Source organism: Thamnophis sirtalis, unplaced genomic scaffold, assembly GCF_051295495.1.
Source record: "Thamnophis sirtalis isolate CommonGarterSnake01/CBP01778 unplaced genomic scaffold, rThaSir2_p1.2 scaffold_15, whole genome shotgun sequence".
Classification (NCBI taxonomy): domain Eukaryota; kingdom Metazoa; phylum Chordata; class Lepidosauria; order Squamata; family Natricidae; genus Thamnophis; species Thamnophis sirtalis.
Window position 1 is genome coordinate 5,281,416 of NW_028261395.1, and position 19,700 is coordinate 5,301,115.

A 19,700-nucleotide genomic window follows, 5' to 3' on the forward strand; every position below is an offset into this window, starting at 1 on the left:
GTTAACCCATTCCTGGGCGCTTTCTCCACCAACAATGGAGAATAGACAAATTATAATCCAATGGCAGAATTTGACTGGCAAATTAGGAGAGCCAATAAATACAAAGGAGGGCAATGAAACAGAAGATGCTAGAGAAAGGTGATAGAACAGTTCTCTCTATATGCATCTTTATATTTCCTGGGTCAAAATGAAAAGATACTTTAAAATGTTCCGAGATGAAAGGGGACCTATATATAAATATTAATGGAGCAGAGGTGGGGTTCGGCCTGGTTCGGGTGAACCAGTAGTGTTGGCGGCAGGAAGAACCGCCCACCTGCCCGGACACATCTGCGATTGCGCAGAGCATTGCGTGCACATGAACGAACTGGTAGTAAAAAAAATGGAAACCCACCACTGTAATCAAGTCATTTCTACTGAAAAGGTTAGCAAAAGCAGTCACTGTTTTACTAACAATTCTACAAAAGCATCTCACCTGTGTAGACACACATTTAAAAGTCCTAAAGCAGCAACTGTTGGAGTAGATGCTTTGAGGACCAATCCAGATGCCACATTGCAAAGTAGCTTGGTGAATTATTTTCAAACTCGTAGTCAGCTTTCTTTACTTAAGACCCATTCTACTGACCTCTTTATGCATAAATGGGACTTACGAACAACCAATTTATATACTGCTGTTATATAAACTTTGATGACTGAACATTTGCAGAACCACTGCAATAGTTGGACCCTTATACAGGAGCAATATTTTCTCCCAAATTCATCTAATTATACAACAGCAATCCTTTTAGATTTTGTAAATAAGCTAAAACGTTGCAGCAGTTGTTTATTCTAAAAGAATGTTGGAAAACGTCACATGCTGCAAATTAAAAGTTGTAAAATGGAAATTTTATGAAATATAAAACAGAAAGAGTTCTTCTTTAGTGGCTTTCCAAAACATTTCAAACAATAGAAAGTGGATAAATATTACACATATGCTTTTGTTTTTCACCTAAACTCAGCAGCATTGATAGTAAAAGCATGAACCTCTCAGATTTGTTGAAATTCAAGGGAAATGCCTGAAATAAACGAAGAGAAGGTGAATAAATTTAGCACTTAGACTTAAAAGCCAAACACGCATCAAGTTTTTTTAAAAAAACAAACCTTTTTCAACATCTTGTTTTGCTTATGGAAGAATTCCACCTTGATATCACCACATACTGGCAATGGCTGAGGGAATTCAAAGTACATGTATTTGTCTTCACGTTTTGTAGGTCCTGAAGAGGAGGTGAATATCTTTACCTTGAGCTGGTAGACCACAAAGTGAGGATCTGTGCAATAAAACAATTTTACACAATGAGGTTACAGAACCATCTCAGTTCTAAAAGAATTGTAACAGTAAACAAAGCACACAGATACACACAAAAAACAATTTTAAAAAGACTTTGGACAAAACTATATAGCATTGCTTACATGATGCTATAGTTATACCAACCCTATATTAATAACCTGGGAAAACTCCAAAACTGCTCCTGTTGCTTCCATATCAGCTCAGCACAAAAAAATGTTGGTGTGAGATTTACCTTCTGTAGGAAGATAATATACTCATCCCTCTGGAATGACGTCCCCGTGGCCCTCTGGAATGACCTCCCCGTGGAGATCCGGACCCTTACTACCCTCCCGGCCTTCCGCAAAGCCACCAAGTCCTGGCTGCTCCAGCAGGCCGGAGGGGCTTGTGAAACATCCAGCCCCACAGAAATTGTGAATGTTGCGTCTTTTTTTAAAGTGTTGCTTTGTCTATTTATCCCCCTTCCCTTGTCTGTTGTGAGCCGCCCGGAGTCCTCCGGGAGTGGGCGGCATACAAGACAAATAAATAAATAAATAAATAAATACAAGCAGTCTTATAATGCAGCCTGCCCATTAGGGTTGGAAGTCATGGCAAATGTTAAATGAACTGCTTCATGTAACAACCAAATATCCCTGCTTTTCGAAGTGTGAGTCATTAAGTGGAGCTCAGGGGTGGGGGAGTGCACATGCGAGCCTGCCACACAGCTGACTGTCTTGCCAGCAAAAAAAGTAACGAGAAAGGAAAATGCTTGGTCCATTCTGTCGTTGCCCTTCCCCCTGCCTTTCTGGGACAAAAAAGGACCCATATTCCGAAGCTATGCAGAGCCTTCTGCGCCAATCAGATGGCTGGTTCTTTCTAAGCTGTGTGGAAACCAGACTTTGTATGTTAAGGCAGCAGCTTCGAGCTTCTCAAAGCCTTTAACCTCCTCACACTCACAGAAAGCCATGTTTCTTCAATAAAGAAATGTCGTATTTTGAGAACTACCTATAGAGAGCAAATGACCAGCATCAATCTGCAGTATCCGAGAATGTCAAACCAATGACAGAAAAGCAACACTGCCAGATTTAATATAATTTTAGAACTGCAGATGAACAACTGTTTTATCATATTTTATAGTTGTCATACTTATCACTTGTAAATTGACTGTAGCTCTTAGTTATTATACCATAGTATAATGTCAAAGGCTTGTGACCAGGATATATAATTGTGAGGAATATCATTTTAATGACCTCGCCTGATAGAAAGTATCGGAAGTTTTCACCCATGAAACTTGATCGGCAATTTAAGAAGCAAAACTAAAATCACACGTAACTTCATTTGAAAGTTAGTTTAACTAAACGAAATTTACTCAGGAAGAAAGTATAGGTAATCCTCGACTTACGATCACCATTGAGCCCAAAATTTCTATTGCTAAGTGAGACATTTGTTAAGTTGAGCTTTGCCACATTTTACAATTTTTTTTTGCCACAGTTGTTAAACGAATCCCTGCAGTAATTAAGTTAATAACATGGTTGTTAAGTGAATCTCATTGACTCTGCTTATCAGAAGGTCACAAAAGGGAATCACATGACCCAGGACACTGCAACCGTCATAAATATGAGTAGTTGCCAAATATCTGATTTTTTTGATCATGTGACCATAGGATTACAGCGGTTGTAAGTGTGAAAAATGGACTTAAGTCACTTTTTTCAGCGCTGTTGCAACTTTGAACAGTCACTAAACAAACTGTTGTAAGCCGAGGACTCCCTGTACATAGCAATTTAACTATTGAATTTTTTGTTTTTTAAAAAGTTTATTACACTAATTATCTCTTCCAATAGATATAGCAAAATCAAGGGGAAGCTATAATTGAATGAAATCTAGAAAGCATTTAGTAAAGCTTGTGACTTAAGAAGCAACCTTTATATAAATATTACATGTTATGTCATGGCATGTATTGTATTATTATACTATACTATATTTAAATAAATAAGGATTGTGGACAGTTATCTTGCCATATTAAAATGAGTTATGTTCAACCAGGAGAAGCATAACAAATTTCTATCACTGGTGCTGTTGTGCATCTGCAGTGAACAACCCAAGACAGGCTGGCTGAATTCCCAATATTCTTTTAGACAACCTTATGATATATTTACTGGTATGTTGGGATCATATTCATGATATATACCCTGATTCAATTGTGTAGGATATTTCGCAGGGCAAACGGAAATGCTAGGGCAAAAGTTACAGAAGAATCAAATTGAACTATGGAATCTCACCTACTGGAAAATACGGAAAAATCAAAGTAAGGAGACGTTATCTATGAATTAGGTGAAAATGAATTAGGTGAAGGGGAAAGAGGGTAAAGGAAAAAAGCTGAGCAGGAAAAAAAAAGTGAGGGATGAAAAGTCTTAAGAAATACATATTCCAAGAATGTTGAAGGTTATTTAAATCAAACTTTTCCCTGTTTTTTTTTTTAATTACCTTTTTTTTCCTTTTAACTTACTTGGTTTTAATACATTCTAGACTGTGTTTGATAAAAAGCTATACCGGGTTCGGGCTCTGGGAAGTCGGAAGGGGGGAAAGGGAGGTGGGATCATAGGGGGGAGGGGGGAAATATAGTTTGTGCCAGTTTTTAAAACAACATGAATGCACTTGTATACCGTTGCCTTTTTTTAAAATTTTAGTATAAAATAAGAAGCTGAATATATCGATGAATAGTAGAAATACACCGAAGCGAGGAGTAGAGGGAAAGAAGAGAGAGGGGTAGAGAGGGAGCGAGAGGGGAATGGAAGGAGGGTGAGATGGAAGGGAGGGGGAGAAAGGAGCGTTAGAGGGGGAGGGGAAGTAGAAGAGGGGAATGTTGGAGGGGAGAAAGGAAAGTTGGAGGGGGGAGAAAAAAGGGTGTATGGAGGATTGAAGCGCTATGTTGGTTTTGTATTTTGGGGAATACAAGGAGGGTTGTGTTTATTGCTCAATGTTATATGGCCTCAATCATGCACAGTATATATGTGATTGTATGAAATGAAAATGAAAAATGAAATAAAACATTTAATAGGTAAATCAAACTAGTAGCTTTTTAATATTCGTCTTGAGAAGGTTGGAATTATTTTATAGTACCTGATACATATTTCAATTTTTAGTAAATAATATACAAACATTGCATTAATTCCACATAGTATATATATCTGCTTAAAAATGTTACTTACTGCAAGTGCCGCCACTGAACATTGGAATTGTTTCAAACATCATTTTATGAAACAACAGTGCTACTGGTCTGTAATCCAGATGATTCTTTAACAGGTAGCTATAATAATATACATAGCGCCTCTGACTGGGAATAGTTACTCCCTTAATGAAAAGAGGGGAGGGGAAAAAAAAACATTTATCATATATTGTCACAATTCGTTAGCGGAACTGACTTTCATAAAGTAGATTCTAAAAAGGAATTAGAATAGTTATATGCAGCCAAATCTATCAATAAAAAGAATATTTGTTGTTCAGGGCCTTGGTGCTATCTGGGCTTGGTTGTTCTCTTTGCAGACATTTCATTACCAAATTAGGTAATATCATCAGTGGTAGAAAGGAATGGGAGGGTGCTCTGTTTATACACCATATTTTTCAGTCTTAAGACGCACTCCCGCCCCAAGTGGGTGGAAATGTTTGTGCATCTTATAAAGCGAATGTTGCGGAAACCCCGCCCCCCACCCTTCGGCCGTTTTCGGCCTCTGCATACCCCACTTTTGACCTCCATGCATCCTGTTTCCATCCCTTTCCAGGAGGTGATGATCCCCACAGCCTGTAGCAGCTGATCGGCGGTATTAAAGAGCCGAGGTGGCGCAGTGGTTAAATGTAGCACTGCAGGCTGACTGCAGTTCAGCAGTTCGGCTGTTCAAATCTCACTGGCTCAGGGTTGACTCAGCCTTCCATCCTTCCGAGGTGGGTAAAATGAGGACCCGGATTGTTGTTGGGGGCAATATGCTGACTCTGTAAACCGCTTAGAGAGGGCTGAAAGCCCTATGAAGTGGTATATAAGTCTAACTGCTATTGCTATTGCTATTCCGGGAGGCCAATCCAACCACCAATCAGCTGCTCGTGCTAAATCAGGCTGCGATAATGTGCTGAAGCTGACCGGGCTGTTTGCTGCAAGGACGCTAGCCAGATGAATATTGTGGGATGCTGGGAGGCAGATTTTTTTTTCTTGTTTTCCACCCCAAAAGGTAGATGTGTCTTATGGTCTGGAGCATCTTATAGAGCAAAAAATACAGTACTAGTCAGTGTAGGTGGGACAACCATGCTCAGAGAGCACCAAGCACTTCACAAATATATCAGTCTCATGCATATTTTATGATAGTTTTGAATATTTAGTGTAACTCTTCTACAATGCATTAAAAAAAAAACCCAGATCTATTTTTCCATGAGGATCTACAACATCTGCCTTCAGCATATACTTTCTACACACCAAATTGCAAATAAAATTTAATCAATCCAAGAGGGCAGTCATTCCACACTGGTCGGACACTTTTACAAGACATGCAGAGGAGTAAAGTATATTGAAATATTATTGCTTCTGTTGGGGTTCACACTGTGCATAGCTAAGGAAGTAGCACAGAATTGCTTGGGAAAAAAATAGTGTGCCAGTGGAACTTGATTTGTAATCCAATCTACAAAATCTATTACTGTGATTCTTATCCTAAGCTTGTAGCATATTATAAAGACCACATTCATCATTTTTGCACCGCAGTAAAATACTACAATATTTCCATCACCACCACCATATACTAGTTTTATGTTTGGTTGAGTTTTCCAAATCCTTATGTATGGCCACAACATTGCTAACTGCAATGAGTACATTAAAAATGGTATAAGCATAATGGGGAGATATGCGGTTCCTCCTCAGTAAATTATCTGTGAATCAAATCCCGTTATTACTTATTCAAAGCAAGAGCATGAGGCGAAGTACAAATAACTGCACCCACATCATCAGTGAAGAATATAAGTGACATATCCTTCCTGAAGATAGAGCCTGCCCACCTTATGGGTTTTAATCTATTTTGTTTCTCATTCTTCCCTTGCCTGATAATATGCATATTGTACCAATCCTGCTTTTTTTTACTTCCCAATAGAATTATCCCTTTCCTTTAAACCATTTATTTCTACCTTTTCTCTCTCTCTCTCTCTCTCTCTCTCTCTCTCTCTCTCTCTCTCTCTCTCTCTCTCTCTCTCTCTATCTATCTATATATATATATATGCAGGAGAAAAACCAATGTTAAAATGAGGTCATATTATCGCTTATTAATTTTAATCAGTGGTTATTAATTCAGCTTTAAATTCTTTTTGGCATTTGACAGATACCCATAAACACACTTTTGCATCATCATAAAGCGTATGATACATATCAAGATCAATTACTGGGAGGGGAAAAATGTCCAGGATCAGTTTCTGACAAAGATCGATAAAATGGAGAATGTGGGAATTGCATAGCATCGTTTTTTTCCATGTCTATAGAGTCCTTCAGAATGTGGTTATCTTAAATCCAGGGTCGTGTTCTTTTTAAGTGGATATATAGAAACTCTATTAGAAGGAAAATAAATCCATAGGGAAAAACCAGATGACAGGCCAATTACTTCCAGAATTTTAATCCACAAATATAAGGTTTTTTTAATGAAAAAAACCCTTACAGATTAAATAGAGTAGTAACTTTTTGTTCTCTGCTATTTAAAAGAAGATACAATAGCACTGGGCCTTTATGTTAAGCATTTCAAGCATTTATTTTAAAAAGCTTCATTTTGTTAAACTGTCTAGAACAATAAAGCAGTCTTTAAAAAATAAATCTAATAATTTGAACATTCTATAGGCATTTATAGTTATTGACTTACCTCCTTGCAACAAACAACAAACAGCCTGATTAGCACAAGAATTTTTTTTTTGCCTCTGCCTTCCAGCAATTTGCCTCCTGGAGCAAACAGCAAGTTTCACTTTCAATTTCAACCTGGGCCTCCAGATCATCAGCTGTTTCAGGCTGCAGGGATTGCAGAGGCCAAAAGGTAGGGGTCGGTGGGTGGGTTGGGCTACATTCAGTGTATTAGACGCACCCAAATTGTCACTTTCTTTTTTGGAGCATCTTATACTCTGAAAAATACAGTAGCTTGTAACACTACAAATAGTGTATATTGTCTGTGCTGTTTGTTGCAAGGAGGGAAAGGCAGATTTTTTTCCCCTTGTTTTCCTCCCCAAAAGCTAGGTCTGTCTTATGCTTTGGAGCGTCTTATACTCCGAAAAATACGGTAATCATATTCAAAATAGACTTGATACAATTGATAGCTGAAAGGTTTTGCTACATTTGATAAGATAAGAGCCAAGGTGGCGCAGTGGGTAGAGTGCAGTACTGCAGGCTACTTCAGCTGACTGCTAGTTGCAGTTCGGTGGTTCAAATCTCACCGGCTCAAGGTTGACTCAGCCTTCCATCCTTCCGAGGTGGGTAAAATGAGTACCCAGATTGTTGGGGGCGATATGCTGACTCTGTAAACCGCTTAGAGAGGGCTGAAAGCCCTATGAAGCGGTATATAAGTCTAACTGCTATTGCTACTATTGCTATAATCTCTTATTTAGGATTATCCTAACTAAATTGGAATACAGTGTAAAAATCAATCACATATTTTGATGTGGGTGAATATTAACAAAAGGCAAATTCTCTGCCTGAATTCTGCTTATCTACTGGTAAACGCATGGATGGCAAAATGGTGAGCAAAGAATGTTTTAGTAGAGACGTTTTGCCTGTAGTATTATTTATTAAATTAATATGTGGTTGATTTTGCTTGCAATGTGACTACAGGTAGTACTTGACTTACAACCATTTGTTTAATGACTATTCAAAACTACAACTCTGAAGAAATTGACTTCTGATCATTTATGATCTTTGCAGCATCTCCATGGTCACATGATCAAATTTCAGCCACATGGCAACTGGCATATATTTATGATGGTTGCAGTGTTTTGGGATCAAGTAGTCACCTTTTGCAACCTTCTGACAAACAAAGTCAATAGGGAAATCGAATTCCTTTAGCAACCGTGGTAATAGCAACTGCAGAGATCCACTTAACAACATGGCAAGAAAGGTTGTAAAGTCGGACAAAACTCACTTAACAACTGTCTTGCTTAGCAATGGAAATTTTGGGGGTCAATTGTGGTTATGTCAACAACTATCTGTAGTAATTTCACCACTCATCTCTTCATAGATCTACTGGTTTCTGCTCTATAAATACGAGTTTTGAAGAAATGTCCAGAGATTGCAAGGTAAGTCAATACTCATCCTGTACAATATAAACTTAGTTATGATATTTTGAAAACAGGTTATGTTCAATACTATCTGAATTTACATATGGTAAACAGAACAAGTTTTGTTTTTTTGAATGAGGCAATGCTCCTTCACTAAGCATGGTCCAAAAATATATCCTGATTTTTCAAAAAAAATATGTAACATCAATAAGTAAATTCTTTCAAAGTAATTTCTGCAAAATCATATCCAGATAGCGCAAATCAAAGCAATTTAATTTCACAGCTTGTAAAATAACATATTCCATGCAAGGTATTTTCTACCCGATTATGAATCTGCAAGAAATCTGTTTGCTTTTTCAAAGACATTCTTTACATGCAGCTCAGCTTTTCCACACCACCTATATATAACTGCAATTTTATACAAAAAATTTTTGGAATCAGAAATCAACTTCAACAGTACTGACTTGACAGCCAGTTCTGGAAGTGAATATCCATCCAAACCCTACAATATCCACCTCCTTCTGAGAGCCAAATAATGACAAGACTTTATATGCAAGGCTCAGGAATTGTGCTCAATGGCTCATCGGGAACCTAAGACTGACGAACAAAGAATGAGGACACAAAATTTCACTTTGAACTGACCAATGACACCTGCTTAGCACTGGATAACCTCTTGGATCTCTTCCAGCCTCTAAATATTCTCTCAATTTTTTCTTCTCATCCTAGTTGAACGGGATTGCTATTTCTGGCTTGTACTTCAACTTCACTACCATCATCCTCTAAGTGCCGTCTTTCTCTAGTTTAGCTCTTGTTCAAATATCAAGTATTGCTTTTCAAAAAAGACATTCCCTCTAACTTTTTGCCCTAAGTGGATTACCATTCATAAATATTTCCTGAAATATGCATGCAGGAATTGCTTAGACAAGTGGGAATAAAAAATGTCATGGTGTATGGTTATGCAAATAAAAACAAACAAGATATTAGAAATAGGTATTTTGGGGGGGGGGATTGTCACCTTGCAAAGTATGGAAGTGTCTATCTAGTGGTAGTTGAGAGTTCTCTTGTTTGCTAACTTTGAAGGAGCTAGAAAGAAATCTGCTTAATTTTTCCTGTTTTTAAGCAGATAAAACAAGAACATCTCATGCTGCTTAAGTAGACTTATGATTTGCCTATATGGAGTCTACAGAAACAATGGGAGGAGACAATCTCTAGGTCCACAAAAACATCTCAGAGCTAGAATAAAGACTGACATGAACAGAACCATTTAAACCAATGAAAAGTATAAACAGACTTTGTCTAAAATCGGTGGATACCGATAGGTAACAAAAAGAATAAAATGGACAAAATGGTTTATATTAATAATCCTTAATGACCAATTGTGTTTTGAGATAGACAAGACTACTCTTATCAGGTCGTTGGAATGAAAGCAAAATTAAACTGGGTATATCTAATGATTAATGTTTCTTTCAGTGCTATTTAAATTCTGAAACATCAAATTAACTTTTTATTTTAGGTGAGATTTTGTCTACATTTTGTCTATTGCACACGTATTATTTATAGGTCATCTTGAACTATGTGGCAACCCTAATAGATTTAAGTATATCAAGGTCCGATTTCTTAAAAAAAATATAGAAACATTCTCTTTAAAAACTAAAATGCTCACTGTCACAAATTTTGAATGCATAATCATCACTTTTCAAGAAAAGTTTTCAACCCAAATTTATTCACGTTTAATTGGGAATGCAGTGAACCTGACTCAAAGTACTAACAAGGTTATTTGCAACTATATATCACAGCGGAAGTCAAATTCTTATGGAATCATCAGTTACTGAAGGGAAGGCTTCTGTGAAGAATAGCAGCTAGAGAATTATACTCTGAGTCTGCACCTTGGCATCTAACGGCCACTAATGTCCAACATAATATCTCCCTTGGCATTTATTGACCCCTTTAATCAGGTTGCCTTCTGGTAAATGGCCTTTTGCTATTTTGTGGCAATCGTTTTGGATAGTGCCCATAAAATGCTTTCAAATTTCTAAATGCAACCACTGAAAAGGCTAGGAATGCTCCATTACCATCTTCAAAAATCTGAAATATATTGCTTTGAGTAAGACAGTATTCTTTACATAATAGGAGAAGAAAGCATTAAGTAACTCTTGATTATTCACTCCTTGAAGCATGCAAATTCTTAAAGCACAGCAAAATACAGTTACTTTGATTGTACTGAATCATTCTCAATATCAAATGGCCATTTTAAGTGTTCTGAGTTCAGAACAAAACATCCAGTGTTTGTCCCAAGATCAGGACACAGTGATGTATTTACTGTATGTCATTTGGAGTGTCCTAGTACTCATCTATGCATTCTTCTAAGCCATAGAAATTTATAAAATGCAGTAAAACGTGTGTGATCTATGCTCCCACTGAATGGAACTAACTGAGGGCAGGAGAGGAATATATTAATAATCAATTAAACATATATTTTAGCTTTTTGCCCAAAAGCTAAGTTTAGTGCTTTTTAAAACATCTTTGCTATGGGGAGTTTTAGTTCCAGTTATCATGCAGTAACATGGTTCCTCTGTGTTGTTTGTGCACAGAGCTTTCTTTGTCAAGGGACATTGCCAAATACAAAAATATGCTACCATATTTTTTTAATTCTATTGAACTTTCAGGTGCTAAATACAAATCTCATACTCCTTTGCTTGTCAAGGTTGGTAATTAGCTTACTTGAGAAAAGGAATTGCTCATGTCCATTAGGAAAACTTGATTATTATTTTTTAGTGCAGTTAATTCATGGGTTGGTTTGAAGAAAATATCTTGCTATTGATTCTTTATTCGGCTAGGTTCTGTGGTTACTATCTGAGTAAGCAATATCACAAGGGTTGGGTGGGGGAGCGAGCACTATGTACGCTATCTTGAGCTCTTACAAAAATAGTTCCTGACGTATCCCACATCAAAAAAGTAAAAAACTGGATTGGAATTCAGCAAAATATGCTGACATGACTTTTTTTTTTTAATGTGGAGTTTTTTTTAATGTGGAGTTTAATGTGGAGTTTTTATCTCTTATGTTCAGTATTAGAACATTTACATTCAGGGCAGGTGCCATTTTTTTATTATTACTAGGGAGCAGCCAAGGACCATATTTCAACAATCTCCTACTACGGCCATGATCAGAATTTCTGGGATACATTTCTCAAATGCTAGGCTTTACTGGGTGTGTGTGTGTGTGTGTGTGTGTGTGTGTGTGTGTGCGCGCGCTACTTTTCAGGTTTGTCCAGTCTACACAAAAATTTACACACGGTTTTTTAAATTGTTTCTGCTAAAATAAGGTAGAAAATAATACTATTTGATGATGTAATTGAAGCAGAAGAGATATGAGCCTCAAGCAGCTGCCTGTTTATGATTAAGGTAATGCATTTGATAAAAGAAAACCCAGAACTATAGTACTGTGCAAAAGTTCTAGGAGTTGTGCAGGTAGCTGTAAATTAAGAATACTTTCAAATATATAACTGTTTTGATCAATTTACTAAATGCAAAGCGAGCTAACAGAAGAAAAATCTAAATCCAATCAATATTTGGTGGGGCTAGCCTTTGGCTTCAAAACAGCATCAAATCTTACATTTGAGCACAAAGACAGGAATTTTGTAGGATTAGAGGCAGGTATATGATTAACCAATTATACCAGGTAGGTGCCAATGATCATCTATTTCATATGTAGGCTGAAATACAGTAATTACCTGAAACCTAGGAGGTTTAAAACACAAGTGAGGAACAGCCAAACTCTGCTACAAACTCTGAGGTTGTAGAAGACAGTTTCATGTCACAGGTCACACACCATGGCAAAATTTGGGCACAGGAACAAGACACAAGGCGCCATAGTTATACAACATCAGCAAGTATGATTGGCCCCAAATTTATTCTGCAGCAGGACAATGAAACACAGCCAATATCATCAAGAACTATCTTTAGTGTAAAGAAGAACAAGAAGTCCCAGAAGTGATGGTTTGGCCTCCACAGAGCCCTCATCTCAACATCATTGATTCTATTTTGGATTACAGGAAGAGGCAGAAGGATTTGAAACAGTCCCAAAAGATCTGTGGTTAGTTCTCCACGATGTTTAGAACAACCTACCTGCCATGTTCCTTCAAAAACTGTGTGCAAGTTGATCCTAAAATTGATGTGGTTTGAAAGGCAAAGGGTGAATATTGTGGATTTCTCTTCTGGTAATTTACTTTCCATTTTGATAATTGAACAAATAAGCTTATTAACACTTTTATTTCTGAAAACATTCTTAATTTACAGCATTTTTGCATAACTGCCTAAAGTGTTTTCACAGTACTGTATGTCTGTTTGGACTTATCGCTTTTTTCTTCCTCTCAGAAGCTCAATAAACATACTGCTTGTAGAATAAAGTACAGTTAACTTCTATACCAATCCTTACCTTTGTACCCCAGAAAATTTTAACATGGAAAATATTAATCTGTTAATAGGAGTGAAACATTCCTGAAATTGTGCAACAAGCAATCGTATTTTAATTGAATAAAGCAAGATATAATTTGATTCTTGGAACCAATCAAACTGAAAAATAGAAACGACCAATGAGTTATTTTAGATGCAGAAAAAGTGAACTCAACATGGAGAAGCATATGGTGGTTTTCCAGTTTCCAAATCTGTATAATCCAGCTAATAAATACAGAAGCAATATTCTGTCATAAGCAATGGTATGAAATTGAAGAAAATAATGTGGTTGCTTAAATACAGAAATCTACAACAGTGAGAGGAAATTTTTGGACGCTTTAGAACTATCCAAATATGCAACCCATAATGCAAACAGAGTTTCCTCTAAGGCTCGTTAATAGAATCTTATTAAGCAAACACACCCAAAACAGGATACTGGGTTGTGTCTTTACTGAATATATTAAGACATTTATTGTCTTTCCTGGGAACAGTATGAAAATCTCTATGAAAATCAGTTCTCTTACAGGGTGTAAACTAAGCTAGATGTTCCAATCAATAAGATGATAATTGAGGATGAGTTAGAGAAGCCTCACCTATAATATACTAACACATTGGTTCAATCCACAGTAAAAGAGATAATATATAAATGGACAAAGCACACCACCATTGTTACTATTCCTAGGGGTGGTCATCCACCAAAATTTATCATAAGAGCCAAGTATAAAATATGAAGATCACAAAGAACCCCAAGATAATGACAATGGATTTGTAAACCATTTCTGCATCAACTCATGTCAAGTATTCATAAGTCTACCATAACAACAGAGCTGAATAAAATTGGTATGGATGGGACCTACCATGGAAAGCTACTGTATCCATGAAATATAATGCTCAGGTTGGCCATAGACCACTTAGATGATCCATCAGGCAATGAGATCATTTTGTAGATAGATGAAAGAGGAACTTTGGGACATTTACATGAAAAGTTACTTCAAAAAAAATTGAAACGCTGCATTTCAATAAAAGAACTTCAGCCAACATGGCAAGGCAGTCGAAGTATCATGGTATGAAGCTGCTTTACAACATTAGATTCCTAAGTAACTCTCCTGGATGGTGCCAGCAAATTCCACAGAAGATTGTCAGGTATCTATCCATGAGCTGAATGTTCAAATGCTCCGAACACTGAATTTAAACTACAACAGAAGGACTGAAGCAAAATAAATTTTACATTTACAATGACTGAGTTGAGCCACTGACCTTAAACCGACTGAAGTGGTTGCGGCTTGACCTGAACTGAGCTTTACTTGCAAAACAATCTAAAAATGTCAAAGATTTGAACTCTATAAAGAGGGTAGGCCAAAATATGTTCAAACCAGTATGTGGGACTGACCCACTATTGAGGAAAACTTTCAATTGAAGCCACTCTTGCTTAAAGAGGTACTACCAGTTTCTAAATAAAAAAAAAATTACAAGTTCTTTCCAACAATAGCAGTGAAATGTTGGCATAATATGTTCAATGAAGACAAGGTACAGTACATTGTTTTGTGTAGTGCCTGTTAAGGAGAAATATATTAATAGAACTTAGATACATCTCGGATCAGAATTATACTATTGCAAGATTATGGATAGTTCTAAAGAGTTCACAAACGTTCTCTCACTGATATGCCTTTTTACAATTTCTACCCTGTTTATTCGAAAATAAGACCTCCCCGGATAATAAACCTAATCGGGCTTTTGAACGCATGCTCTAAAACAAGTCCTCCCCTAAAATATTTAAACGCATGAGCAGCCGGTTGCCGCCATTTCCTGGAGGCGGAAAGTGGGGGGAACATGCCCCACATGCATCGGCCATCCACACAGAATGGCTTCAGAGGCTGCTCCCACAAACCTTAGCTACCACACCTCTTCTCTTAGTGGCGGCTGCAAAAAGAGCAGCGGGTTCAGCGACACTAGGGCTGGCAAGAGTGTGCCAGAAACAGAGACAGAACTTCTGGCCCCTTCTGGATCAGCTGATCTGCGGGCCAACATTAAAGGGCCTCCTGCAACTCAAAAATAATAAGACCTTCTCGAAAATAAGGCCAAGTGCTTATTTCGCGGGTCAAAAGAAAATGATCTTATTTTCAGGAAAACATGGTATATAATACTCTTTCCCATATACTTTTGAAAGGAGAATTAATACTGAGAAATCATCTTTGTAAATCACAAATATGAAGAGTTCTTATGCAGACTGGCAATAAATGCATATAACTGAATGAAGTGAAGACAATTAGAAGTGCCAATATTTTAGTGTAGCTTGTATAATGTGTGGATGACTTGCATTACATTTTTTGCTTTCAATCACAATATAATTCAGACATAAATTCCAGCTGGAATATTCTGGGCTGTTAATTATTAAGATAGCACAATGCCTGCTACCCTGCAAACTTTATGGGGAAACCAAGTTAATGCATTTCTTAAAGGATAAGTGTCACATGCTATCGAGAGATGCTCAGTGAAATGTCTCCTTATCAAGAAATACTGGCAGAAATCACTGTCATTTGGAAATTGAAAATTTATGGTGAAAAAGCATAAAGGGTATCTATAACACTCCTTTTATCACTCCTTATTAGCCAAGGAAGAGAAAAAAAACCTGAAATATGTTGATAGTGACATCTCCCTACTAAACACAATGGGATGACATGACAATAAATATCTTTTCTCAAGAATCAGAAAGTACATGCACTTTTGTTAAAAGAACAGATGTCTTCATTGCCAGCAAGCAAAACCTCTAATAACGTTTGTTGAGACGTATGCTTTTCTCTCTGCCATTATAAATTACTGAATTACTAAATTTAGTAATTACTAAATTACTGAAAAACTCTTGGACAAACTTTCTAAGGGTAAGCTTTAACCCTTCTCATATTATAATCAATAATTCTCAGACCAAGAAAGGACAACAGGACAGTCAAAATCTGCACAGTAATCCAATTTATTGCACTTATATGCCGCCCTTTTCCCCGGAGGGGACTCCGGGGATATTAGCAACACAGAACAGGGCAGGGTGGTTAAACTCATGGCCCTCGGGCCGGATGTGTCACATGCTGGCCCTGGCCCTGCCCGGTTTAGCAAAGGAGGGAAAGTCCCAATATATCATGTGATGTTGCTGTGATGCCAAGAGTTTGACATCCCTGGAATAGGGCGTCATGTATAGGGATTGAATAAAAAGTAATGCTTCCAAGTTGCTAACAAATGGCAATACTAATGCACTAAGAAGCTCCGATGAGGTCTTTAGCGTGTCCCTTCATTTCACAGGAAATTGGTATAAGTAAAACATTGTGCCGCTGTTGTTCATGAAATGGGACTCTACAGTTTAATACTCATTAGCACCCTTTGAGCAATGCGCCATGACAGAATTGTTTTTACTGCCAAAGGAATCCCTCCAATTGTAATTCACTGCCAAATCAGGTTGTTTATAAGAGATAGCTGTGTCGGTGTGAGTACTGTGTGCTGTCCCAAAAAACATAAAAAAGATAGTAAACTGTGAAAAGTTATTCCAGGTGATCAAGAACAAAGAGGATAGCTCTTGATAGCCTTCAATGAGTTTCACATGAGGAAGTGTTGATGAATTAATTAAGGTCAGTCAGCAGATGACTCAAGGGGAAATTGCTGCCAAATCTTGGCATTTCACAAGAATGTGTGGGTCACAGCGACGTTCTTGAATTCTATCAGGTTTGTGCAAGAAGGGTTGTCTCTATGCTGATAGCAGAAATCAAAGTATCAAAAGCTGAAATTTGCCAGCAACTGGCACAAGAATGAGGGTGAGAAATTTCTTCATAGCATTATGACAGGTCTCTACTGTTAGCTCTTTCCAGTTTGTCCAATATCTTCTCCAATTTCCAACCACTTTCATGATCATTCCCTGCAAATCCTCCAACCCCCACAATCTCCAATATGATTTTTTTTGCTCAATACTCAATTTCACAGTGTAACTGACTCCTATACCCAATGTCATACAGCGGCTTCCCCTAAACCATAGGCAACCCAGAGATTGCCATAAAGCATCTAAATAACAAAAACAGCAAATCACCACCAAAACATGAAGGGGACATTATTTTTTTAAAAACCACCATGATGGCAAAAAAATGGGAAAACAAAGTTAGTATTTTGCTCTGTCAAGCAGATCCGGGGTCAAGAGCATGGAATCTATAGTTACTATTATACCAATTATGCTATACAAACAGGCATCCATCAGACAGCTTTATTTGGCAGTGAATGAAATGGCATTTTCATTTACATATGGGGAGGTTGATTTCTTGCCAGTAATTGACTGGAGAAAAGATAGAAGTCGTCTATTGCAATTACTCTAGGTAGAGTGAACTTCTCTCTTGTCAAATTTCAGCAAAATATATTCTCCCATCTCCCACCGCAGGACAACCAATCTTATCTCCAATGATATGCACTGAAAATATCGTGACCCGTCAAAACTGCGGTCCACTAAAGCGCGCCCGATTAAAGCGCGTACCTGACGTCATCAGCAGCGCGACAAATAAAATTAAAAATAAATTAAATTAAAATTAAAATAAAATTAAAGCAAGCCGATTCACATAAAGGTAAGGGTTAGGTTTAGGTTAAGGGTTAGGTTTAGGGTTACGTTAAGCGTAGGGTTAGGTTTAGGGTTAGGTTAAGGGTTAGCGTTAGGTTTAGGGTTAGGTTTAGCGTTAGGTTAAGGGTTAGGTTTAGCGTTAGGTTTAGGGTTAGGTTAAGGGTTAGGCTTGGGGGGGTTAGGTTTAGATTTACGTGTTAATTTTAAGTTTACCACTCACAGCCTGCTGTTTTCATCGCACTGTGATGACGTCACGTACGCGCTTTCGTCGAGCGCGCTTTAGTCTACCGCGGTTTTGTGGTGGAACCGAAAAAATAACTTTACAATTATACATTTTATTTTAAAAATGAACAGCTGCATTCATTTTTCAAACAACCAAACCACAGACTGATAAGCCATTAAGTTGCAGGACGTAACAGTACAGCTAACTATGGCCCCTCTAAATGATAATAGTAGCTGGAGAATATTCTGCACAAACTACCACATCTCTAGTTGTGTTCCTCTTGTGTTTAGTTATTTTAGAACTTTCTGAGTCATGTTTTTTTTAAGTGTTTGAAGCTCTGAATGCATCTTTTAAGCCTCAGGAAACTTTATGATTTGCCCTCTATACATATAAGCAACATTTCTTGAAAAGATAAATGATACTACTCCGAGATAATTCTGAAGTAGTTTCAGAAGGATCATGAGGTACAATAAAGTGCAAACCTATTGCAGCTGAGAAAGGGCATTGGTTTTACCTGATAAGCCTCTTCTCATAAGATGGAGATAGCATCCAGGCATGAGATGACCTCGTCAGCTCACTGACTGGACTGAATCTGTCAGAGGTGTCTGCCCTTCAGTTTTTGGCGAAGGTGAAGTGACAGACTCGATGCGTCTTGTGGTAGTCTTGTTCGTTTGGAGTGAGAACCAACATTCTTTAGGGTTGGGCTGGATGCTATCTCCACCTTAGGAGAAGAGGCGTATCAGGTAAGACCAACACCCTTTCTCCATTGAGGTGGAGATAGCATCCAGGCATGGGACATACCAAAGCTGGCTTGTCCTTACGGGTGGGCTGCCGCCCGGTCCAAGGTTCCCCATCCTGTGTGAACAACCTGTAGTACCCGTCGGCAAAACACTGCCTCAGCCAAGGCAAAGCTGTCCAGTTTATAGTTCTTTATGAACGGGGAAGGAGAGGACCACATGGCCGCTTGGCAGACCTCTTCTAATGATGCCTGTGTCGCCCACTCTGCGATAGTGGCTGCGCTTCTGGTAGAGTGAGCGGTGATTTGTCCCGGTAACGGTGTGGTCTGCAGATTGTATGCGTTAGCAATGCATGCCCTTAGCCATCTACCTATAGTTGATGATGTTACTTTCCTGCCCAGGGAAAAAGGCTGGAAAGACAGGAAAAGGGACTCCAACTTCCTAAAGGGGGAAGTTCTCTTTACGTATAGCTTGAAAGCACTCTTGATGTCCAAGATGTGCCACTTCTTATCCAGGGGGTGAGAAGGAGCCAGGCAGAAGTTTGGCAGGATCAGTTCCTGGGCCCTGTGGAACCAGGTGCACCCCTTGGGGACGAAGGAGGGGTCAAGATGTAGCACTACCCTTTTGGGGTGGAAGATACAGAAGTCTTCCCCTATGGAGAGGTCCAGCAGTTCTGAAATCCTCTTGGCTGATGTGATTGCCACTAGGAAAACCACTTTCAGGGTAAGAAAACGTAAGATGGACGTCTGTAAAGGTTTGAAGGGAGATCCGGTGAGTTTAAAACCTTGCACAGGTCCCAGGACTGGTACCTGTGTACCACTGGTGGTCTCAGGTTAAATGCCCCCTTCAGGAATTGGCTCACCATGGGGTGCTTTATTTGGGACTGCAGCTCCCCACAGGTCAGCACCGAAGCCAGCTGTCAGCCTCTGCTTCGCTATCGCTTCGGCTGCCATGAAACGGGGAGGGAGGGCATGGTATTTGGGAGGGGTTACTCATTGTGCTGGAGGAAGGTTCTGGAGTTCACCGGCTGATCAGACTACGCATGCGTGGGTGTTTCCCGCCAGGACTAACGGCACCGACATTCCATCTTTGTGATGCCTTTTGAAGTTATCTCACACCTGACACTTG

At 38.4% G+C, this 19,700-nt stretch overlaps 1 protein-coding gene across 1 annotated transcript in view; it reads right to left on the bottom strand.

Moving 5' to 3' along the window:
• The window catches only part of PTEN (phosphatase and tensin homolog), a 65,977-nt gene that overhangs the window by 12,313 nt on the left and 33,964 nt on the right, over positions 1 to 19,700 (bottom strand). The window contains exons 6-7 of the mRNA XM_087702368.1: positions 4,510 to 4,651; positions 1,138 to 1,304 (exon numbers count right to left, since the gene is read on the bottom strand). Coding sequence (XP_087558494.1) covers positions 1,138 to 1,304; positions 4,510 to 4,651 — 309 coding nt within the window. The remainder of the gene's footprint in view (positions 1 to 1,137; positions 1,305 to 4,509; positions 4,652 to 19,700) is intronic.